Source organism: Amia ocellicauda, chromosome 3 (assembly GCF_036373705.1).
Source record: "Amia ocellicauda isolate fAmiCal2 chromosome 3, fAmiCal2.hap1, whole genome shotgun sequence".
In the NCBI taxonomy this organism is placed as follows: domain Eukaryota; kingdom Metazoa; phylum Chordata; class Actinopteri; order Amiiformes; family Amiidae; genus Amia; species Amia ocellicauda.
Window position 1 is genome coordinate 37,518,206 of NC_089852.1, and position 26,135 is coordinate 37,544,340.

The 26,135-nt window shown below is 38.3% G+C and overlaps 1 protein-coding gene across 3 annotated transcripts in view; it reads left to right on the forward strand.

Annotated features, from left to right (window-relative positions):
• Positions 1-2,117: 2,117 nt before the first annotated feature.
• The window catches only part of gria4a (glutamate receptor, ionotropic, AMPA 4a), a 91,926-nt gene continuing 67,908 nt past the window's right edge, over positions 2,118-26,135 (forward strand). Inside the window, exons 1-2 of one of the 3 annotated variants that reach the window (XR_010816419.1) lie at positions 2,118-2,428; positions 3,421-3,579. Coding sequence is in view for 2 of the 3 variants with exons in the window: in XM_066699291.1 (XP_066555388.1) it covers positions 2,341-2,428; positions 3,421-3,579 (247 nt within the window). In the remaining variant the exon portion in view is untranslated. The remainder of the gene's footprint in view (positions 2,429-3,420; positions 3,580-26,135) is intronic. The other 2 variants (XM_066699291.1, XM_066699290.1) reach the window with 2 other exon arrangements.

The following is a 26,135-nucleotide window of genomic DNA, read 5'->3' on the forward strand; positions in this document are numbered from 1 at the left end:
GCCTTTTCCAAGAGTGAGCTGAGCTCCTCAGTTCCTACAACATATCTCAGAACATCTTTTTAGCAAACAAACAGAGCAGTGTCTCACTCTCTATATGAAATACATACATGGCAGGGAATGTCACATCATACAGACCCCTGAGGTATCGATTGCACAAGTTATTAAAAAAAGGACGTGGTAAGCACTGTATTTAAAATGAAAGCTAATGAAATTACAGTGACAGCAGTGAGTGGAATACTGTGTGAGAATGATAAGTCATCACAACACATCCTTAGAGCACAGCGATTACGCTTTGTATTGATGAGGTAATATGACTGGAAGACCAAGTGGTCATTTCACAGACCTTGATAAGCACCAGTCTTGGACTATCCAAGGGTAGTCAAGATTGGTGATCATCAATGTCTGTGAGAGCAGCTGCATGAGTTTTTGTTATACTATTTTAATATACTAATGTAGTGATATATATATATATATATATATAGGGTCCACAACATATTCCACCCCATGCTCCTAATTGGCTTCACAGGAGAGGCTTTACTTACCTCCTCTTAACTATTTTAGCCATCCATTGCACGAAACAACAATTGCTGCAGAACAAAGAAAATCTGCAGGGCAATGAAGGGCAATGAAGAGAACTGGATGGTGACTTATTTTAAGTACCTTGCCAAAAAAATGCCAGAATGGATTTGGGCCAATATGTAAAATAAAATCCATTGTTTTTGATTGGAAATTCAGAAAAAATAAATAATGTTATGAGATATAGGTGAATAAATAAAATAAATGAATACATTAAGTTATGTAATTGAATGAACTTGTTTCAGTACATTGTTCATTCATATTGCAAATGAAAAATAATGTTAGAGCACATTACCCTGCTATATCCTTAAACTCTTAGTAGACACTTTTAAAGTGATTTGGTACACTTCTAATGCAACTGTGGACAGGGTCTTGTATTAGGGGTAACAGTTGTAGGATACATGCGGTTATTAGGGACTGAGATCCTAGAATGCATGTACACTGATCAAAAATATGAATGCAACATGCAACAAATTCTCATATTTTACTTAATTACAGTTCATATAAATCAGTCCATTGAAATAAATCCATGAGGCCCTAATCTATGGATTTCAAGTCTCAAGTTTTGAGGGAGTGTGTGATTGGCTGCTGACTGCAGGAATGTCCACCAGAGCTGCAGTCAGGTCAAGACCCTGAGGATGATGAGCCACAGATGTGCATCCCTGGGACGCTTTCTGACAGTTTGTACAGAAATTCTTCGGTGGTGCAAACCCAGAGTCTCATCAGTTGTCCGGGTGTCTGGTCTCAGACAATCCCACAGGTGAAAAAGCCAGATACATGTGGTCTGTGATTGTGAGGCCAGTTGGACATAGCGTCACATTCTCTTTAAATGACGCTGGAGGCAGCTTATGGTAGAGAAATGAAAATGAACTGATCTGGCAACAGCTCTGGTGGAGATTCCTGCAGTACACTCCCTCAAAATCTGTGCCATTGTGTGACAAAACTGCACATTTTAAAGTGGCCTGTTATTGTCCCCAGCACCTGTGTAATGATCATGCTGTTTAATCAGCTTCTTGATATACCACACCTGTCCGGTGGATGGATTATTTTGGCAAAGGAGAAATGCTCACAAACAGGGATGTAAACACGTGTGTGCACACAAATGTAGAGAAATAAGCTTTTGGAAAATGTCTGGCATCTGTCATTTCAGCTCATGAAACATGGGACCAACACTTTCCATTTGATATTTGTGTTCAGCATACCAACCTGTGCTTACAGACGCACGGATTCGAAAGGAGAATGACAATATTGAGATGACAATCCCGTCAGGATGCAGTCGGCCAGTACAGATGTGCAACAACCTCTAATCGTCCTGCGTTTAGCACCTCAACACTCAATGCTTCAACACCGAACTGTCCCTGAAAGAGTAGATGCGCTGCCGGTTACTAAGCCCCATGATTCCTGGACGACAGGCACGGACCGAGTGAAGAGGAGGGATGCATGCTAGAGTCAAAGAAGGGAGGTTTGTGGAAGGGAGAAAAAAATGAGAGAGAGAGAGAGAGAGAGAGAGAGAGAGGGAGAGAGAGAGCGCATGTCTCATCTCTCCATGCAGCCACTAGACGCTCCCCAGCACCAGCAGCGCCTCTCCCCCATCTTGCATGTGCAACATTCACTGCTGGACAGAGCCTTTCGTGCGGCTGTGGACACTGCGGCGGGAAGAAGGGAAAAAACACCCACAATGGATTGCTAAAAGTCGGTTTCGGTTTTTTTTTTCCCCGTGTGTCACCCTCCTCCATGTCTCTCAACAGTTTTTAACTAAACAAAATGAGGATTACTTGCCAACAGCTTCTCTTGCTATTCTCTAGCTTTTGGGGGCTGACCATGGGAGCATTCCCGAGCAGTGTTCAAATTGGTAAGTCATCACAATGCGCTGAACAGCCAGAACCCAGTGGGAATATGTTTTAGTCCAATTCCTCCAAAACTGGGGGAGAAAGGGCTGGAGTGAGTCTTGGGGAATTGACATGCATTGCGTGCTGCATGTTCTGCAAATCTTTTTCTAACCCGTGTGGAAGAGAGGGAGAGGAGAAAAAAAATCGAATTGGCATCGGCTAATGGTTATGATCTCTAAGTTGATATTGTGTGGTGCTAATATCGGCTCTCCTTGCATCGTCCTCTTTGCTAATTTTGTATTGCTCTCCTCCACTCATAAATGTTTCAGTGCTTTGTTCTTCTGTTTTAAAGCAGCACTGCAGCAATCGCATCCCTCCTATACCAGTCTGGGATGGGATACTATCTGATCATTGACGGGCTCCGTTAAAAGTTTCACATTATACAAGATCACCCCTGTCTATTGCCTTCATTTCCATACCCCCCTCCTCTCCCCCTCTACTACTTCTGTTTTTTTTCTTAACGGGAGGGGGTTTAATGTATTCCAGTACTGCATCATTTATTGTGGAGGAGAAGACATTTGCTAATGAGATCCTAGGAGCTGACTCTGCTTTTCATGGGTTTGGTGATAAGACTTCATATGTCAGATAGTGTGTACTGTATTGATACAAATCGTCCACTTCTGTGACTTACTATTTGCATATGACTGCAGTGCACACATTGTGGTTGAAAAAATATAACTTTGAATCTAGTAATGCTCATAATATCAAAGTGTAGCAAAAAAAAAAAAAAAAAAGAAGTGGTCGTCACCCCACAATTTGGCCATTCTGTATGTCCGAGCTGTTGTTAATTAATTTAATTGGTTGGTCAATTTCGATATCTGTAATGGTCTGCACGACTTGAATGAATCTTTTGTATACATGTAAAGCTATCAGTAGTTTTCTTTGTATATTCATGTAAAAATAAAGGTCTATGAAATCAATCGATGTTATGGGACGTGTTTGTGCTTCTTTGCAGGAGGTCTCTTCATCAGAAACACAGATCAGGAATACACCGCATTTCGCTTAGCAATCTTTCTTCACAACACCAGCCCCAACGCGACAGAAGCGCCTTTTAATTTGGTTCCTCATGTGGACAACATTGAAACAGCTAACAGCTTTGCTGTAACGAATGCCTGTAAGTAAATCCCATGACTGATTTCAATAATTGCATTAAAAAAATTAAGGGGGAGGTGAAGGGTCACTATCGAGGCAAAGCCAATGTAGTGTTGCTTTCAAGTAGGCATGGGTCAAGAATTATAGCTGCAAGGTATACATGTTGAGACACTGGAGTTTCTGCATTATAGGATATTCTTGGGGTCACTCTTGACCAGCACTGGACTCATTTTCTCCTATTAAATCACTCATGGGGCTTGCGACTTTAACAGGATGCTTCTTGTTATGTGCATATGTGCTGTTGCTTGATAAAAGCCAGATAAAGTTGCTTTTGTGTGCTGTAGCAGCAAACCTCAAACCAGTGTGTGCAGCTAGCCATGCTTCTCTTTCAGGTTGCTCAGTAATGCAGGTTAAGTCATTCATTTTGTTTAAAAGCAATTGCTGGTGGCTTTTGGTTTGGGCATTTGCAGTAAAAAAAATTGCGAGTGACAGAATTAAATTTATTGCGCTTAAGGCGGTCTGGATGTGACTCCTTTCTGGTGTAATGACGACATGCCATGGCTATCCTCCTCTTACATTCAGGGTTTTGTCGGCTTGGCTCCCATCACTTCATCAATGCACTTCCCTAAGGTCAACACCATTCTGCATGCTTGCTTTCATATTTCAGTACAACAGGAGTCCACATAATGCCAAGCTCTCATTTAAATGGTTTCATAGTCATTGCACTGCACAGGGACAACTGTACTTTTGTTTAGCTGTTTTAAGCTCATGTCTTCTTTGGAATTGATAGCATGTGTTTATCATGAATTTATCTGAGGTGTATTATCCCTCATTAGAGAGAAATACTGCAATGGTTAGCTGATCTATGGATGTATGCGTCCGGTTCTCCTGCCAGAGACAATAAATAAGTAGCAAAGCAATTGTTCATGTTTGTTATAGAGTACAAATCAATAGAAAATTAAGTGCAGAAAGGCTTTTTGAGAGATCTTTAGAAAAGGAATATTGTGACCTTGAGGATTCCTCACTAGGATATATAGTCGAAGATCAGCAAATTATGACAGTGTTAAGGATTGGTGACATTTTTCAGTTTCATCAGTACAGCTTGACTTCAGGGCTGTGTGAATACAATACTAAACACTGCACTCTGCAGAGAAATATGAGGAACCATGGTTTTTATTTTGGTGTTAAGTTTTCTTTATGCTACCTTTGTTGAATCATTAAATGTGAGAGGTAATGCTTCAAAGAGCAGCTTTATTTGTGTATATCATTTAAGCATTGAAACGTTTTGGATCTCTTCTGCTGTTTGCGTGTGAATGATTCGAGGGAGCAATGTGGGTTTAACACTAACACAATTTATTTATTTCCAATGGCATCTTCTGTGACTGTTACTGCTAATGCCTGTTGTGAATGTGGATGTGAAATGTATTATAATAAGAGGCAACGTGATCTTACTGCCTTGCTTCTAGTATTTGCTCACTGATGATGCTAAATGAAGGCAAATGGCATTATTGCTTGAAGTGATGCAATATTGAGGTTCCTCTCTCAGCCAGTCAGTGTATGTTTAGAGCCATTTGCTTCAAAAGCACACGGTACATTTGTGCAAACGGCAGTGTAGCGACCAATTTTTACACATACTGCAAAATGAAATTTGCTGTGCAGGAAATGCCTCTTCTTTTGGTGCTTCTCTGATTTATGAGCACATTTGAGTATTGTGCTGGAGAAGTGCTATGGAAAAAACAGATACACTCCCTAATGAAGCACATTCAAAGTAAGTGACAAATGAATGAACATATTGCATGTCCCTTAAGCTAAATCAGACCAGAATCCACGAAAATCAATTGTCTGATAGCTGGAGGACACCAGCATCCATGTGATTGAATCTGATGTGCTGACAGGAGCTCCCAAAGCAGGGTTGTGTGCAAATTTCCAATGTAATTAAAGGATGAACATTTTTTTTTTGAATTACCACACCAACCTGAAGAGTAAAGTACTGCATCTCTCTGCTAGGTATAGATCTGTGTTGAACATCAGCTTCAGATTCCTTCGCTGAGGCCATTTACATACAGTGCACGTGCTACTGCATGGTACATATCTCCTGGAGCTGCTGGACTAAAATGAATATTCATGGGAGGTCAACTTTAAGCATATAAGACGTGACCAGTTAGCCTCGATGGCAGATTACGTCTGCTGCAGAGGTTACAGATAGAGCAGGAACAATTCTCAGTGCTTAGGAAGACCTCAGTGTTTAGTGTGTCACCATGGACTTGAAAATGTATGTACTGTGACCATAGTATGTTTTATATATGAGTTATCAGTTGGATTGTAACATATAGACTGTGTAGGCCTGTATTTTGTCATTAATATGTAGCCTTCCAGTGTGTTTGCTTCACTTCTTAAGATGTATTTAAATGTAAGCTTAGGAGGAAGGAGTTTTTCCTGAGGCATCTTCTCATAAGGCTTGATCTGTACTAGGTAAGGAAACACTGCATGTAAATGTACTGTACATATGTGGTCAGCAGTCTACAGATCCGCACTAAACTTCACACATGTTGAGTCACTTTGATGGTCCTGAGCCCAGGGTGTTACCCATGGCAACTGTGATGCTTAATAGGAACGGCTACATTATTAAAAACACCTCTGCACTGATATTATTTTCAGCCTCGCGTCTAAACTTTAATTCCAGAAACTCTTTTGAACATCGTGGGTTCTTTTTTTTCATCTTCTTTATTATCAGAGGTTTATTGCATATGAACAAATGGCTTAATTGTACCGAGTGTGAGTTTCTACAAAACGACATCTTGTTTAATTAGAAAAATAAATGAATCCTGAATTTCAATCTTAAAATCGGTCTTTCACTAATGGGAAAGATAATGTGAAACAAAATTACCATTTATGCATAATTACTTAAAAAAAAAAGGTTTTACATGTCTGTTTATGTACAGTATGTAGGAAGATATCAGACTGTTTTTCTCATTTTTCTTATTCTCAAGCTCAGTATTTAATGGTTGTAAAATCTGTACATTTCTGCCTCCAGCACAGCTGTCTTTCTTGATGTCTGAGTTGGGCTCTGCAATCCACTGAGATTATGTCAGACCCAGGATTTGTTCACAGACCTAAAAGATGAACCTTTGACAAAGTGGCTCTTTTATGAAAGTGAAAATAAAAATGGAACACTACCTGTCTTAGCAGATTCATTTTTCCTTTTCTTTTCTTACATATCTCTAATGTAATGACATATTTATGCACATTACTTCATAGCTGTGAATATTTTAAAGGTTTAAACTTTTTCCTTCTTCTGCAGGAAATATTCCCTCTCCTGCACTCTTGATACATCAAAAAAAATGACGATTCATTATCATTAGATAATGCAAAAAAAACATGCACAAGAAGCAGACAAGACCCAGTTCATATCTTGCGATTCTGTGATGTTAAACATGTACGCACATGGATCAGAACTGAGGTTTTGTCCCCTTGTTTGAAGGTGTCATTTGAACTCAGAAGTTGATTTATTTACAAGAGAAGAACAACCTAGTGTTTTGGACAGCTTCGCTTGATTCAGCTCACCAATCTCTGACAGAAAGGTTAAATTAATGGTGTTGTATGAGATCCCAGAGACTTAAGACCCCATTCTTTAAAATTGATTTGGGTCTGTGTGTCCGTTAAATGGGACTCTTTTGCCGAATACTCACCCAGTGTTCAATTAGACAAACTGGCATGTGGTCGGCTCACTCTGAGCCAACACTTCATTCAGATCTTGCTTTGTGTTCCTTCTGCCACCAGGGCTACTTGGGTCCTTTCCAGCCACCTCCAGCTCCAACACCTGGAGTTTATTAAAAGACCCTCCTTCATTTTGGAAGATTAATTAATAGCTCTTTTTATTTATTTAGGAGGGGATGGCCATAATATGGAGATCTATTCTTCTATCCATCCTCCACTCCCCCCTTTTTTCCTATAGATATGTGGTACTGTAGATGTTGTGTCAAAAACATTTTAGTTAATGTGTAGCCTGAGCGCCCCACAGCTGCCTGAGTGCGGTGATAAATCACACGGTCTCCTCCAGTGTGTTGTGTTTTCCACAGAACGTAGTACCTTTTAACCTGTAGCTTTTTTTTCGTATGGAGTTCCTCTGATATAATGACTCCAAAATAGGGTTCACTATGTTTTGGCATGGCAAAGCTCAAAAACAGATTAGGAAGTGCAGTTTCTTTCAGTTTTGAAAATATTCAGAAAGTGAAATGCCTTTTCAATTTCACTTCTCCATTACTTTTTCCGTTGTACTGAAATTGACTGGTTTCTTTTCATTTCTCTCCTCCAGTATTGTTTGGTTTGCTGTAGCTAAAATGAAAAAAAACACGAGCAGTGCATGCAGAAATGCAGTCTCAGAGATCTGACTTAACTGTTTAACAGTTTCACCAGGCAATCAGTGCTTTACTTTTAAAAGCACTCTACTGGGCTGCTGAGGTTAATGAAAAACAAGGAACAGTGAGGCAGGGAGTCATTTGTACTAATTAGGGATTAGGGCAGTACTGCAGTCCAGGGAAATGAAAAGTCAAATTGTAGGCTTTTGCACAGGTAGGCAAGAGCAGTTCAGGCACATCAAAAAGCTTATGCAGAGCTGAGAACGCAGGGCAAGTTAAAATTTGACGTCACATTTTTGAACACATTCTAGATCAACAAAACAAAAAATACGCAATTCCATTTTAATGTAAAATAAGTATATATTTTTTCTCTCTCTATTGCATGTTCATGTTTTTTCAAATTGTCATTGATCATTTGGAAATCTGTGTGTGTAAAATGTGTTTACATGCTACTTTCATGTACCTTGCGACTAATGTATTAGGCACAAATATATGCAGCTTGGAAGTTCACTGAATATTTTCTCTTATCAATGGTTTTACGCCTTCATTTTATTTTTTAAGCCCTAGGAACCTAAATGTGTGCATCATTTATTAATCGGTTAGAGATGATATGAGGATCAGACATAATTTACCCCCTGATATTTACATATGTTATATACTGAGAGGCATCCACTATACAGACTTATACAGTGTATCATTATTATCTATGTCTATATATTTATTAACACACACCTAGATAGTGCGATGCATGGACTATATCATTACACCTCAGTATGAGTCTCAGTATAAACTGCATGCATCTCGGCATAGAGTGTTCATGAATATGAGAGAGTGGATTAAGCCCCAAATGACGCCTCATAAAATGACCTTTCTATTTTTATGTAACCTTTATTCAATTATTTTCAAATTGGAGTTGATAGCTGCAGATTCAATTATAGAGTTGGAACACATGCAGACATCTTTAGCCGTACACCTCAAGTATTTTCCTTGAAACGGCAACCCTGGCCTTCAAAGTGCTGAGAGAAATACCTATACTGGCAAACAATAGATGCCGTAGAGGTGCCGTAGGTTGATACAAAGATGGGACTTGGGATGATGGTGTTTTGTCAGTTTTAACAAGGCTCACAGAGACGCCCAGATAATCATAGCATCTGGCCCAAAACAGCGTCAGCAAGCCAGTGTATTAAACAAGGCTTTTGCTAACCGAGACATTTCTCTAGTGTGCTGTTAATCTGTCATCCCCACAAGACTGGTAACTTGTTGAATTTCTGAGGTAGCTCTATGGATCCATTTCAACAGCCGGCACAAGTCTGATAAAAATGATTATTAATAGTTGTAGAAATTGTAGTGGTGGTAGAATTCTCACACAGCATCGTATTTCAGGAAGGAGATTTTTTTTTTACTGCACAGTCTAACTTTATAATGCACTGCCTTGTCCGTGGTGCTGAAAAAGCTGACCTGGATTGTACTGCTGAGAGATACATTGACATATTTCTGTAGTGAAGCGTGCACTACATCACAGAAGTATGGGGTGCAAGCTCCGTCTCGTCTTTCTCTGTGATTGCTTTCCTTAGATTTCTCTGCAAATGTGTACTTAAGCTTTTTAATAGTATACTCTAGTATACTGAATCAGATACTCAACCCACTATTGTCTCAGCCAGAAAACTCAGTACATAGGAACCAGTTCAGGAGTTGATTTTTCTTCTCAGAAAAGAAGCACATCTGTTCCGTACATATTGTAGCATAATACACATCATATTCAGGTATCACATTTTAACAGAATGGTTTTGAAAGGTATTATGATCTTTAAATTATATAAAGCACAAATACGTTTTTGTTTTATATCTTAGTCTATATACTGTATTAAGTTTACAGAGGATACATACACAAATTGCTGAATTAACCATTGTTGAACTAAATGTTTGTAGTACTGTACTGGTTAACTTTTTGTGTTGCATTATTCATATCAGTTTGAAATCACTCCAAGTAGAATGTAATGTCTATAAATTGCTTCTCTACTCTGATAGTGTTTTTTCATCATTTTCATTTCATTTTCATCATTTTTAGCAACGGCTTTTTTATTCTAGGTTGTTGTTTTTGTGTTGCCTTTTGCTTGCAAACTATTCAATCAGATCCATGAGTGCTAAGACATGGCGTGCCACTGCAATTGTTTTTATGTCTGTGTTCCCACAGTTTTTCTAACTTGGGGTCAGAGTTGATTTCTCCTTCATTTTGATCTTGAATTTGATCTGATCTGTTCCCTCTTTAACACTGAGAGGTTTACAGTGATGTATTTGGGTTATGTGTTGTGTTACTGCATTATGTTAAACTGCCAGTAGTGTTTGGAAAATTACAAAAACACATTATAAAAATATATATTTTATTGCGGTATTTTCATTTGAAGCCTCCTGCCCTCAAAAACAAGTGACTAATGTCTTCAATGAAATTATATATTTATATATTATTCTCATTATAATTATATTTTTTACAGCTCGTGCTTTTTACTTAAAAGCAAAAACCAAATTGAATAATTACGGGCACTGATTCAAGACATTTGTAAAAGTCATGTAGATGCTGACCTTTTGCAGTCATGTCTGGTGTCTCAGACAAGCGATGTTCACTGGGATGCTCTCCTGGGATCACAGCTGTAAATAGCCAACTAAAAAGAGCCTTGAGAGACTTCGACAGTAATAAGACCAGCCAAATACATAGTCAACCCTTAACCTCCCCTCTCATCCCCTGGAATGTGTGATGATTTATATTACTAGTTACCATCCCTGAGTTTCTACTACTATTGTAATGTACTAGACGATGATTGAACCACAACCTTTCTGTGATTGCTTCTCCATAAACTACAGGGGGTGACCTAGGGTAGAACTTTGTCCCCTTGATTGTGAAGACCTGTTGGGCCTTCTGGTATATATTTCAGATGAGTTCTGACAGACTTTACCAGACCATTTATTTTCTTAACGAATACAACTTAACCTGAATCCTATGTATCTACTTAATTAAGTATTTAAAGTTACTATAAAACGGTGAAAGATTAACGACCAGGGTTGCACACCCCTTTCATTCCTAATGGATGTGTACTCTAGAGAGCATCGTTAGGTGTAGAATATATTATTTATTGTTAAAGTACAGACCGGCTCCTTAAAATGTCCACCAAAAAATGAATTTAAAAAAAGAGCAGGGTCAATACCTGTTTTTCTTCATATGATATTTAGTACATCAATGCAGCACAAAAACTCAACTAGGCTTATTTAAGGAAGTTTTAGAATATCATCAGTAAGACATTAATATCTCATTTAAAACTTGATATCTTTTTGTACAATTAAGTTATTTTGCATTACTCCTCTGTGGCACCCTGGGAGCTCTGGTAGGAGTGTCTTTTGCTTTTCTTATTTAGCCTGTTCCTTTTCCTACAATTTACAACTCCACACTTTGCCTTTTAAATACAGAAAGCAATCACAGTAGTATAATTTTGCAAGTTATACCGTGTCTGCCATTAAAATTAGGATATTTATGACAGTGTTTTTTTAATTAGCTTACACAGGATGAAGCCATAAAATTATTCCTTTGGGTTTTTTTTTGTCTTGACCAGCATAAATGACCGAGAATTCTCCTGAAGGAGCATATGCAAAAGACACTCAGATACAGTATGCACAGTGGGGAAAAAAGAAACCCCTTCAGTCCAGACCTCAGTGTGCTGTAAAATGTATACAGTGTAATAAATAAAGGCTGATGAGGGCCTTTAACAAAGAAAACAGAAAAAGCAAGGCAAACAAAATGAAAAGAAAAGGAGGTTTAAAGACTACCTCGCTGTAATTTCCCTGCGAGCTGTCAGTGTGGTCTGAGCCTCACTGAGGAGGCTGTGCACTATCTCTTCAGGGATAGCTGCAGGTTGGGTAATGATGCATACACACCAGCTGATGGTTCCTGGCTAAGTGTTTTCGACTCCAGTGGTTATCCAGAGATCTGGCAGGCATGTCGTCAATAAGAGGCTGCAGAATCTGATCTGATTCTAGGAGGGAAGACGTGCCCTTAACCCTGGTATAGGATTATTTGAGCCATTGTGGGAGAATTAAAGAGTCTTGCATGGTCACTAATTCACCATGACACTGTATTGTTAGAGGCGTGCAAATACTTCAATGCAGTATTTAATGCTTTCTCTTTAAAGCAGCACTGGATGCCAGCTTAAACACAATAGCTTCCATGTCCCGCAACCTTGTATAATTGTACACTAAAACATCACTACCTCAAATAAACTTTGATATGTCTATTTATATATACATTGAAACATTAAATATCCAGCCCTATGTGCACTGAGCTATTAGCAGCTGTAGAACAACAACACTTGTGTATTACTCTTATATTTTGTAAGTCATCCTGGATAACGGTGTGTGCTAGTAAATCAATCAATAAATAATAATAATCAAAGAAACACATTGGAGATTCCTTTTCATATTTCTTTATATAAAAACATAAATATGTCAGCTCAGTAAGCACTATGCACTAATAAAGTTATGCTGTTGTGCATTTAAAATATTTATTTACCTTGCTGAGAATGTTTGCATATATATTTAATTTCAGCACGAAATATAAAAAGAGAGCTATGTGAAGTATGATCTTCCTTTTGTTCATAAAGCCATTTAAGATTATATTTGACATCACTGTTATGTAACAACAAACCCAATTAAATGCAAGCAAGATTGTTTTGTTTTGCTTTTTACTTCTTGACTAGTAAGGTTCTATATTTATTAGAACTCATTGCAGCAAAAGACAAGTGCAAGTATTTTATGAAAGATTTTGTTTAATGGTTATATAGCATTTCAGGATTGTTTTGTGGTCTGTTTGTCTGTGGAAGAATTCTGTTTGTGTATGTATGTATGTATTTCAATTGTTGTGAACATGTATATTTTTAAGTTAAATAAAGGTTAATAATAAAGGCACCTCTGTGATTCTTATTTAAGGTCTGTGTACATACACTCAGACCCAGCATGTTAAAGCACACATTGGCATTGTGCCTTACGGAAATAACTGCCCAGAATCAAACAACACTGCAGTAGCGCCAGCTGCTGAACACCGGTAATAGAGGCATCATTTGATAGCGTTTTCTTGTGGTAGACACTGCAGTATGTAACAATGGAGTATTACTATTTTCAAATCAATCTAATGGATTGTGAGGGCTTTGTTCACAGCTCTACATTGTGCTGTATTGGCCTTTAACATAAATTATTTTGGTGCGAATGCAGTTCATATTTTTCTGACCAAAGATAAGCCAAGATTTCCCAGAGATCAAAATTTTGGATTGCAGTAAACCGTGTGGTCTTCATTCACGACACTCACTGTTCAGAATGACTAATGCATGACATGTACAGAAACTTAGACTGATGTTTCAAGTGTCTTTTTTATGATCATTATGAAGAGGACTGTGTGTTTTCGTTTTCAGCAGCTGTTGAACATTGTTTAATGAAAGTTCTTTTGTTGTAATGTCTTTTGTTATTCTTTAAAAATGTTACTTTAAAACTGAAGAGCGCAATTTTCCTGTTTCAATTAATTTGATAATTGCTGTGTCTTTTTGACAGGTTTAATAGTGGGTTTTAATAACATATCAGACATTACTGAAGGTTAGAGGAGGTAAAGTCATTCTCACGTCATACAGTACATTACACTGACGACGTCTCAGAGCAGCTCTCTTACAATGCAGGAGGCCGTGGGCCAAAGTACTGGCGTATGTATTGGGACTGTTGCAATATCGTTATATGAGTCATTTTGCTCTCGGTTTCTTGTGGTCATTTTTTCTTTGTAGTGAGAATTCTCTCAATTGTGCTATGTTGATTTGTTTGTGGTATATTTATTGAAATGGTTATGTAGTTATCTTATATACACTCACCTAAATGATTATTAGGAACACCATACTAATACTGTGTTTGACCCCCTTTCGCCTTCAGAACTGCCTTAATTCTACGTGGCATTGATTCAACAAGGTGCTGAAAGCATTCTTTAGAAATGTTGGCCCATATTGATAGGATAGCATCTTGCAGTTGATGGAGATTTGTGGGATGCACATCCAGGGCACGAAGCTGCCGTTCCACCACATCCCAAAGATGCTCTATTGGGTTGAGATCTGGTGACTGTGGGGGCCAGTTTAGTACAGTGAACTCATTGTCATGTTCAAGAAACCAATTTGAAATGATTCGACCTTTGTGACATGGTGCATTATCCTGCTGGAAGTAGCCATCAGAGGATGGGTACATGGTGGTCATAAAGGGATGGACATGGTCAGAAACAATGCTCGGGTAGGCCGTGGCATTTAAACGATGCCCAATTGGCACTAAGTGTGCCAAGAAAACATCCCCCACACCATTACACCACCACCACCAGCCTGCACAGTGGTAACAAGGCATGATGGATCCATGTTCTCATTCTGTTTACGCCAAATTCTGACTCTACCATCTGAATGTCTCCACAGAAATCGAGACTCATCAGACCAGGCAACATTTTTCCAGTCTTCAACTGTCCAATTTTGGTGAGCTTGTGCAAATTGTAGCCTCTTTTTCCTATTTGTAGTGGAGATGAGTGGTACCCGGTGGGGTCTTCTGCTGTTGTAGCCCATCTGCCTCAAGGTTGTACGTGTTGTGGCTTCACAAATGCTTTGCTGCATACCTCGGTTGTAACGAGTGGTTATTTCAGTCAAAGTTGCTCTTCTATCAGCTTGAATCAGTCGGCCCATTCTCCTCTGACCTCTAGCATCAACAAGGCATTTTCGCCCACAGGACTGCCGCATACTGGATGTTTTTCCCTTTTCACACCATTCTTTGTAAACCCTAGAAATGGTTGTGCGTGAAAATCCCAGTAACTGAGCAGATTGTGAAATACTCAGAGCGGCCCGTCTGGCACCAACAACCATGCCACGCTCAAAATTGCTTAAATCACCTTTCTTTCCCATTGAGACATTCAGTTTGGAGTTCAGGAGATTGTCTTGACCAGGACCACACCCCTAAATGCATTGAAGCAACTGCCATGTGATTGGTTGGTTAGATAATTGCATTAATGAGAAATTGAACAGATGTTCCTAATAATCCTTTAGGTGAGTGTATATGTATCTTATATATAGTGTTTTTCTTATATATTTTGCATAAATTAAGAATGACTTCATGATTCAGTATACTTTTATTTATATTTGTATTGTATATTTGTATATTTTGTATTTAATATTTATGTATTTATTTATTTATTTATTTATTTATTTATTTGTTTGTTTGTTTGTTTATTGGCAGGTCTTATCTTATAAACTAATCTGACATGCAAACATATTGAAACTATTTTGTTTTGGTTGTAATCTGGTGCTTGAATATCTTGCACAAAGAATAAAAAGATCTTCGAACATAAACCAGTTTCGGAGAATATGTGACATAATGATTGGATTCCCTGCTTTAGTGGGGCTTTGTTTCCCTCTCTTTGGAAACCTTTCAAAGTGCACTGCTTATCACAGTGTTTAACCCAGGGAAAGAATTCTAATGACTAGATAAATGGAGAAAGAAACAAACTTAACACGGGTTAACCTGTCAATTGTGTTTCGGGCTTTACCAGAGATTTTATGCATACATTGTGTTGTGTGCATTGGCTGTTTCCATAGTTACTTCTGATAAGTGCTTCACCATCAAACAGCTATGTTGTAGTTGTTCATCCGACAGAAGTAGGAAGTATGTATTTACATGGGCATTCATGAGGAACTGGGTCACAATTTGGCCATTCATATTGAAATCTAGCTTGATTACCTAAGGTTTCTGTGTGAGTATATGTGTTACCGCTTTCTTAAGGATGTGGCCTGTGACAGGGTACCAATTCAGCTAGAAAAAGGCAGGGATGCTGCTGGTATTTTCAGGTAGAATGATTTAGAGCAGACCTCCACCTCTAGTTAATTAAGCGCTTTGCCTTTGTTCGGCATTACTTTCAAGCCATGCACAGTGGATGAGTACTGGAGAGATCAGAAAGAGTTGGCACATTAGAAGTGAGCAGAGGTTTGATATATAAGAAAGTATAGCAGGGAATTGGAGGCTAGTTCCAACATGCAAAGGAAAGATGATTCAAACCCATTTAGAGAGAATAGGGGGGAGGGTGAAGGCCAAAGAGCCAGCTCCTCCTCCCATGTTGCCAAATCCCTGATGGCTAAAAAAGGGTCATTGTTCTCCCAGCAAGACCCTTAATTGTCTCTACAACGAGAGAGAGAGAGAGAGAGATCCCATGTCATAGCCCCTACGCCCCTAGTGAAACAGCTGGGTTGTGAGGGGTTTCTCTGCTATAAATAAGCGCTTTCTGCACTACTGCTTTAGAATAGTATCAATACCATACCTTTACATTCTAGAGTGGCACAGAGAAGGTGTTCAATATTCTTTTTATTGTTTTAACTTTATTGTCAGATTTCTCTGTCTGGCAAGAGTACACAAAGAACTGCTGGAGATAAGTTCTTGCTGAAAGAAGATTTTCCTGACTTTTATAAGGCAGGTGCACTAAGGCTTCTAACTGATTTGTTGGTGTTGATCTTTTAATTACACATCTCTATCCCTGTGCAAAGAGTCAGTTTCCAATTACAGGTTGCATACACGAGTGTGCCAAGCAGTATAGCGGCATGTGATGTTTTTAAGCATGTAACTGTATGAGTGTTGTAGTTTTATTGAAATCTCTGCATTTCAAATATCAACACTATTCGTTTTAAGTGGTGCAACTAAGTGTATACCGTATACATATCTTCTTTAGCAGAGGAAATGCTATCTGTTAGAAATACCGGGTTCATATACAGACGCTGTCTGGACTTCTTTACCCTTCTTTACCCATGGATGTTCTTATTGACTCCACTAACTCACAGTACACTTTCAATTGCTCGATTTCTCTATAATGCAGCATCGTCTCTTATTAATTAGTCTCTCTTAAAAACATACAGAAGCAAGTTGTTGTTTTTTCCCCCAAGTGTTGAGATGAAGAGACATCCACGAATAATGCAATGGAATGAATATAATACAGAACGAAAATGTGGGTGGAAATGCAATCAATATATTTATTTTTTTGATGGACGTGCTGATAGAAAAGCTCCATCAAGAGATAACACACACTTTAGAAGCTAACAATAATTGGAAAACATGATACATTTTTTTTTTTTTTTACTTCTTGACTATAATTTAGTTTCCCCAGTAGTGTTAGTAAAGGGACTTGTCAATAGTAAGTTGAACTGCAGGCTCATTCATAAACTGAACAATGATGTCAGTGATGTGGGCTATGTGGAGTTTTTCAATGGGAAATCAAAAAGCACTTTTCTGTGCTGTTTCCACAAGTGGTGTTACAAGAGCTTGTAGCCAATATAAGTTGAGCTGGTAATATCTCATGAAAATGCACTTCCCCTAGAGATACAAATGAAATTATTTTATTATTGGTAAGAGAACCCTGTTCCGAACCCGAAGAACAGGAAGTCTTTGCGTCCTGTCGAATAAGAGCAGGTCAGTCCCCTCAGGTATGTTTGGATTTCATTCCAGAAATTATTCCGGTAAATATCTCTATAATTCAGCCACACAGAAAGAACCCTTCCAGAGCTTGAAAGAGACAATTAAAAAAGGAAGACAACAAAAACATGAGCTGCCAAAAGCAATTATTTAACTGGGGGAATTCTTGTTAATTGGGATGATAGTGTCCTTATATGATATATTTATCTGATGTTTCTGTTATTTCCCCATGAATATGAAACACCCATACCCAAAAACAAATGGGTCTTCGGGAAAAGTCATGTTGTCCAGTATTTTGTTTTTCTCAGAATTAACTCCTCACAGTCTGCTTTTGAACGGGAGCAACTGTGGCATGTATTTCACTTCTGAATGGGGAAATATTTGAAAATAGCATCTGCTGCCTCATTCCCATAATTTTCATGATCAAAGTTAATGTGGGTAAGAAGTTATGATTGGCTGATTACTAAAAACTAAATTACTTAAACATGGACCAATCACCATTCTCTATAACTAGCAGCTATTTCTGGTTGTGGAGTAGGGGTTAGGGCTCTGGACTGGAACACAGGGTTGTGGGTTCATTGCCCACTTTGGAGGGCATTGCTGTTGTACCCTTGAGCAAGGTACTTTACCTAGATTGCTCCAGTAAATGCCCAGCTTTATAAATAGGCATGTGTAACAATTGTAAGTCACTGTGGATAAGGATGTCTGCTATGAAGTTGAGTAATAATACTCTACTTGAATGAGGACAGGTCAGGTTTTTAAGAAGAGTTTTGCTGAAATTGTGTTTTGCTTGATTATATTTAATGCCTACTACCTTTTTATTTAATTGAACAAGATTCAGCTGATATCATTTTCTAAAGCTTATGAACAAGGAAAAAAAAGTGTACTCAGCACCTGTTGTTTCTTCCCAATGCATTGTTCCATTTTTGCTTTTACTTTCACATGAAGCAGCTCCACTACATTAGTTGTAATAGCAGGTGGTTTGGCTTTGCAGCAAAGTGAAACCCTCAAGAAAGACCAGGTGAAGCAATATAACCCTGCTTGATCTACCTTATTTTCTAGATATGGGTGGCAAATTTCCCATTTAACAGTTTATTTTAAAGCAGTGATTAGTATATTCCAATCAACATAAATGCTGATCAATTCTGACAGATGTTTTGTCCAGTGAAAAACCTGAAAAAATGCATCTCTATCAATTTATAAAAAAGAAAATAAAGACTTTGACAACCTGCCCACCCAAAATATAGTACCCTGATAGAAGTGGCAATGTCTGCTGGTGATTAACCGCGCTGTGACATGTCAAGTCAAGCATTCCCCTCCTGACATTGCTCCGTGATGTGTTGGATAATGAACAATGAACATGACCTCACTAGTTCAGGCGACCGGGGTAGCAGAGGTGAAACCAGCGGTACGTTTTGCCTTTAAGTCATCACCATCAGTACGCAGAAGAGGCCTTTACAACACTGCCCTTTCAGCCTGACCCACGGAGAGCCACTAGATAGAATCAAATCAGGAGAACTAGCGGCTGAATATATTTTGAAAAACAAGAAATGCTTTTCTTGATACGAATTGCATGGCGTAAGCTTACGACCTTCAGTGCCCTCAGCTGAATAACGACGTGTATTTCGATTTGCTGCAGTCCTTATCTCAATATGTTAAAAGCTGTGACTATGTTTACCAATCAGCATGAAGGGTTTCCCACTGCAGTGACTGCATACTCTTTTGCACATGTAGTGGCTGAGCTAGATTCGACTCAGCCTCACCCCATCAGGGACCGTAGTGATCATATGGCAGAGTAAAGTGAGCACACGTAAAGTCCCTAATCTGTGCTGGCCGGCCGGGACATGTTAGTTACCTTTGCTCAATCTCTCCACCAGTCCTGCCCAGGAGAGTGGCTGCCCCACTTCCTGTCACTCACTGTGGAAAAAGTAATGAGTGTGGGTTTCCTGGGGCAGAAAACAGAGCCATGTATGACACCACTGGTGCTCTGTGTACAATGGCTTTTTAATAACCCCTTTCTATATTATAACAAGAGGTCTCGAGAGTGAAAGAAAGATATTACTTGATGTAATCAGTTTATTACTGGAATGTGTTTTTTATTCTACAGAGCTGCACAACATGCCATTCTCATTGCAAGTATCCTGTATTTATTTGTTTGTTTTTTGTGCCACACAGTCAAGGCCATTTTAACACTTTATGAGACCCTGGGCTACCAACATTTTCAATGGCCCTTGAGCCATGATGACCTGCCAGTTACAATAATATCTATAGTGGCAACCAGCATTATCTAGTTCCAGATGAAAAGACACAGCATTACACAATTCAGGCAATATGGAGGATATACATGACACAGCTGCGGCATTGACACACAGCAAGTAGTTCATTTATAAGTTCTCCTAATGAGCCCAGCCCAGTGTTTGCTATCAGACATGACACTTCTCTGTTTTCTGAGATTTACTTGCTAGCTAGCTAATAACGTTGGTAGTGGGAAGAATAATGCAACCTGTATCCAATAGCTGGCAAGCATTAACCACTAGAACGGTGCACACTGAATGACACACTTGAGAAATGCCAAGAAACCCATAACATTTCCATTGACAGCCAGACTCACTGAGGCCCCCTGGAGGTCGGGGCCCTGGGCTGCAGCACATGTGTCCCATTGGGTCAACCCGCCCCTGCACACAGTTAAACCCTTGTGATCATAATTTAATCCTTTGGGTCTTTTGCCATTCTTTCAGATTGTTGTTTGAGTTTCAACTGCTTCATCCTTAAAAAGGCATTTGTATTCTTTCAGTCCTGTATCCAGTGAGGTCCCTCATCCTTTTGGGTCCTTACAGGTACAGGGCTTTATTTACCCCTTCATTGTGTGAAAATGTCCTTGAAGATGTTACAGTACAAAAGAGTCAACTGCCCTCTCACATGTTGACCTTTTATGTTGTTCACCTCTAGCTAGAGCCCCAAAAGCTGTCTGTTAAACAACATCATTCCTTTTGGGATTTAATTGCTGTGCTCCATAATCTGCATCTCATATAAATTAGTCCCTAATCTCTACCTAGATGTTTACAGTCATTAGTCATTACCACGGCTGAGTATGATGGCACAACGCCCATATTGGAGTCAAAGACGCAGGTGCCACTCTCCTTAATTCAGATCCAAATCAATATCTCTTAGACTCTAATGAAAACTTCCTCTGAAACCATATTGACTTCTGCAATGCCCATTTTGGATATATTATTATAATTATTACTATTTAATTTAATTATTACATTTATTTATTCATGTGTTGGTATGTTTGTAAAGTGTTTTCAGATGTAAATAAAGGTTCATCTATAAAGTTCATTATATTATATACTATTGGAAGGTTAGTTTCATTGGATCATTTTTCCTATAATGAAATGCCTCTTCCATTAAGGAATTTGAGTGCAGTTGACTAATTGTATTACTCAGCCACGAGGTATTCTTATCACGTTTCCTCGAGTAGCTAATACTGTTTACTGTTATAATTAAATAGGGCGAGGTTTGCTCTATTCAGTTCAGTCATTTATGTCCTACACTATATCCAGTTGAACAGGTAGGAGGTATTTATACTAAACAGGAACTGCTTTTCCATTTTCTGGGTTCAAATGTGTCGAGTACTTAATCATATTTCCCTGAAAGGATTTACATCAGAGCATGTTATTGGAAGTTTTTCTTTGTTTGGACTATGACACTATCTATAGTACACTCATTCACCCTTATACTCAAACTAAATGACATGTTTGAATTCCTTCTAAAAACTAAACTATTTAACACAAGCAAGATACAGATGGCTGGCTTTCCAAAGGGAGCCCTAGAAAATCTAGGATTACCTCCAGAAACATTTTAAATTACACTCATTGCTTCTAAAATAAAGCTGTTGTTTGTATAGTTTTGTTTCAATTCTGTGTCATTACTCAGATCTGGTACTTCAGTCCACTGCCAGGAGGAGAACTCCAATGATGTCAAAGAGACAGTTGACCTAAAATATGTCCTTACACAGGCCCTCGGAAAATGCACATTTCCACTGCTTTCCTATCTGTCTGCCGATCTGTTTTTTTCTTTCTTTTCCATTTATGTGTTTGCTTTTTCATCTATCCATAGGGCCAATCCTTTTAAAAATAAAAACACACACAAAACAAACAACTAAACGGTCTCCTTTAAAATGTTCTGCTTCTTTTTTATATTGCCTCACTGCAATATTCGATTCCTGTGAGCATTTTATTTCTTCATCTTCTCCTTCCCCCCACACGTCCCCTCCGCCCCCCGACTGCAACGTCTGACTGAGCCCACTCTGCAGTCTGGCTAATGGCCTTGCTAGTGTGAGAACGGGAGGCTGTCTGCTGCAGTTGTAACTGAAACTGTCTGACAGAGCCGGGAGGAGACTCAGACAAGCACGGCTATAGCTTCCAACGCGTTCCTTGGGAGGGCGGTGACGATTTATCACCCACACAGCTTCCCGGAGAAATGCAAATTAATCTACAATGTTTGGGAGAAAGCCCTCAGATGGGCTGCGGAGGACGACCAGAAATCCTTTTTGGAAATGATGTTGATCTCATCATGGAATGGATCATCTGAGTTGACATTAAAACAGCTATTCAATTGGAGTAACCTAAATCAAAGGCAATTGATACGTTTATAAAGAGGCAGGGAGAGGTTTTGTGTCACTTTGAGCATTGCTAGACTATTCCTTGTGTGTTGACTGACTAAAGGTATGATAGACATAGCTAGAAAGTGGTTTGGAGCTTTTATCAGTTGTTAAGCTTGTAGCTACCTATCACAAGTAGGTATGCGATATAAAGCCAGAGCTACTTCTTGAGATTTCCTGTAAACTGCCCATGTAACTTTCTTTTTTTCTGACATCTTCACAATACAAACTGTTAGACTGTTCTGTGTAGAACACTCAAAAGTGAAAACTAATTTCACAGCATTGTGACCCTGTGCCAAACTGTTCTGACCACAAGAGCTGAAACACTAGACTAGAAAATCAAAAGGTTATGAGTGGGGAAGGGTGAATAACAGTCACATAGCACATTCCCTTTGCTCTCTGCAGCAACTTCCATTAATTTAAAAACATCAGGCAAGTGCTTTCTCACAATTGCTCTTTCGTGTTCCAATAAAACGGAGAGTGCAAATCCCCCCAATGTTTTGTTTTCATTTCGGTTATATACTTGCTTTAACAACACCCCTTGGGTAAAACAATTTTTCATTGAGACTTCTTGGCTTTCTCCTGAAAATCCATCAAAATCCAGTGGCTCTTACAGGTTTGGTTTTGCACTACAGCAGAAGTCAAAGTTACATCTTCAGGGCAATTAAGCTGGAGAATAATACTGATAAAATACTTCTACTAATAATAATGAAAAGTAACATTTTTCTCTGTTTAGTAGATTCTTGTGAATGTTATGTTTGATGGTGTTGGACAGTTGGCAGAGGTGATGTGGGCTGGTAAAAACAGAATAAAAAATATGTAGACGTACAATTTTGGGGGCGGATAAGTAGTTAATCTAACTCTACACTATCAAGGTAATTATCAGTGTATATTTTCAGCCTCTTTATTGATGGCATATACCAACTGTTTGTTATAGTAAAATATTGTCACCATATTATATTTACATAATATAATAAATATGATAAAATTGCACTTAATTCATGTCTTAAATTATCCAGTTAATCATTACCAAAACTAACAATCTCTGTTTGATTATCCTGTGCTTTAATATGATTCTCAATTAAAACAGCTTTGCTTTGAGATTAATAGAGCTTCTATAGGAATTCACAACCTAGATACTCAGAAGATTGCTGGAGCTGATAGTTACCAGCCATCTGACAAATACATTTAATTCAGTTATCTAAAGGTTACAAATACAGCTTTCCAGTTTCCCCTTTCTTCCTGTTATGGACTCATTAAAGATAAATGTGAGATATGCATGTGCACTTGTGTATCATATTATCTTTTTAGTGCCATGCTTTTTGATCATTGATATCTGAGTCTTGAGTGTCTTCCATGCTTGGCGTCGCAGGTTTCTTTTGAATTTGGTGAAGAGTTTATCAAAGGCATCTATAGCTGTTTGTGTTAAATGTTTAAACATGGTCTGAAAGTTAGTTTTAGTTCCAAAGCTTTAGAAGCATTGTGTAGGTCGCATTTGTTGGAGAAGAATCAGTCAAATGATCTGAATGTTAGTTATTCATTTGTAACATTTAGGATCTAGTTTTGAAGTCATAATGCATAGGAAAAGCTTCTAAAATTGTGTCTACAGCACTTCAAAGTAGGGCTGGGCGATAAGTCGATAACAATAATTATCACGGTAATTACTTATCTCGATAACGATAAAAAGACGTGTAGATCAATTTTCGATAATGTCGATAATTCGGTACAGCAGTCCAGTTCCCCACGCAGCAGCAACATGCGGAGGAGTGACAGTAGCCCATGGAGATGGAGAGGAGCATGCACTGAAACACTGGCGTCTCAGACCCCTAGCTCAGCGCCGCAAGAGCTGTCTGTGAAACCTGGCCGTATCGGAGACAGAGAACAACAATACGAGCGATAGAGCCTGATGTGAAAAGGACTTTTGTGTGTATTTTATTCTTTATGCTTTACATGATTGGAGACAGCGTAATAAATACACGTTTCTGTTCAGAGATATTAAGAAGAGCTAAACGTGTACAGACGACATTATATTCAGACACACATTACGTTACTGTAAGAAAACATCTCCATGTGCCACAATAAAATATTTGCTATTTATTATTATTGTTATTATTGCAATCATCATCAAGATATGTGCTAGTATATATGTATTTTTAATGGCAAAACTTGACTCCCTTAACTTATTACTCTTACTACAGATTTGTAACTGCAAACAACACTTTTGACCTTATTATTTTAATTTACTTAGGAGATGCCCTTAATCAGGGCAAGTTACAGTTGAAACAAAATACACATTTCACGATTAATCATACAGTAACAGCAGCTACAATATAGCAGGTTTAATTTAAAGTGTGCACGTTTCAGTCTTGGCGTTTATGGATGCATTTATAAACCAGTCCTTAATATTTTAGAGGGAAACCCAGATCTGCTGTATGTATTTATTAATTAATTTAACTTGTAAATGGACACACATTAACTAAATCGTGTTCGCCTTCATGCTGATTGTCTCTGCAGGGCTGTTATACATCAGACTGCAGATATTTATTTTGTTGAGGAAAAAGGACTGAAAAGGGATTTTACTTAATTTTACTCATGCATATTTTTATGTTGAAAAAAGATTTTATCATTATAATTGTTTTTAATGTTCTAACTCAGATTTGTAAGATGATCCACTGTTTGGCAAGTGTTTGTCATGTTCTGACCATAAAGAATTGTTTAAAACCACAATTAACCGTCTGGTTTCTTCATCTTTCACTCAGGAGCAAAAATCAGCCTTTAAACTTGAAAGGAATAATGATTTGACATTTATCGTGATAATTATCGATATTGACTGATATGATTTTTTTAATCGTGGTAACATATCTCCCAGCCCTACTTCAAAGTCTTTTAACACCATAATGGACTGATACAATATGTGGAAACCATGTTGAATTAACATCACAAGAAGTGAGAGTGTGTCAAATTGTAATTATAATAGTTTATGTGCTATATAAATCAAAGCCCCTTTCATTTTAAATTCCTTATTTGTAATGTTCCCTTTTCTGTAAAATCTAAGATAATCTATATAGAAAATCTATATAGAGAGACTAACAGGAGAGTTATGCCGATAGACAACACTGCATAATCCACACTGTCACATAGAATTGTCTTCTATTTGACAGGCACACGATATTGGTGCCAATCATGGACACTGTATGCGTGAGCTAAACAGCTGTGTGACTTTTTTTAGTTTTCTGCTCTCATGGAAGAGTGTATAATTCCCCCTGTGCATAATATTCTGTGCGGTGGTAAAAAGGAGGTATCCCTAATGTCTGTCTTTTAATCCACAGTCAGCTTCTTCTGGAAGGAGAAATATAGCATTTGTTCTTCAAAAGACATCCCTTTAACTTAAATGGAAACCAGATCTAAAGTGCCTCTAAGCTGTTGAAACATAATCCTTTTTTATTTTGAAAGTGTAATCAATCAGTCTAATTTTCTCGTCATTTATAATTCTGGTTTTAAAGCACTCGGCACAAGCTGTGAATGTTTCAGGGCTGGCTTGTTTTGTTTCTGTGTTGATTTCCCCGTGAAGGAGTTATAGGGCCTTACTTCCGTTCCTTCTTTTCTGATACAGCTCCTATTTAAAAACGTACTCAAAATAAATCTCGCTGAAAGCCTTTGGGGTCCCTGCTAAGCAAACACGGGACTACCATGTCAGCATGCTTGTCAGTCCTCTGAAACACTCGAAAAGCCAACAACCCGCACAGATGAGAACTCTGACCAGGGGACGGAGGATGAAAATAAGTAAACAAACAAAACACTCTGTTGCTAAAGTCGGGTAGTAATTGTTTCAGGTTAGAAAGATTTGCATGTGGGAAAACACAGAATACAATCAGCACTCCTGTAGTTTCTGGAGTTTGGGAACACAAAAAGTAGTACATTTGGATTCATGCGTCAGCGGTACTCAGTAACCAAACATTTTTTTTTGTATATATATATAATTGTATTCTAAATGTTAACATTTTAACTGGTGAATCATTTTTTACATTAGCGTCTCGATTTGGGAATTGCTCATTCACAT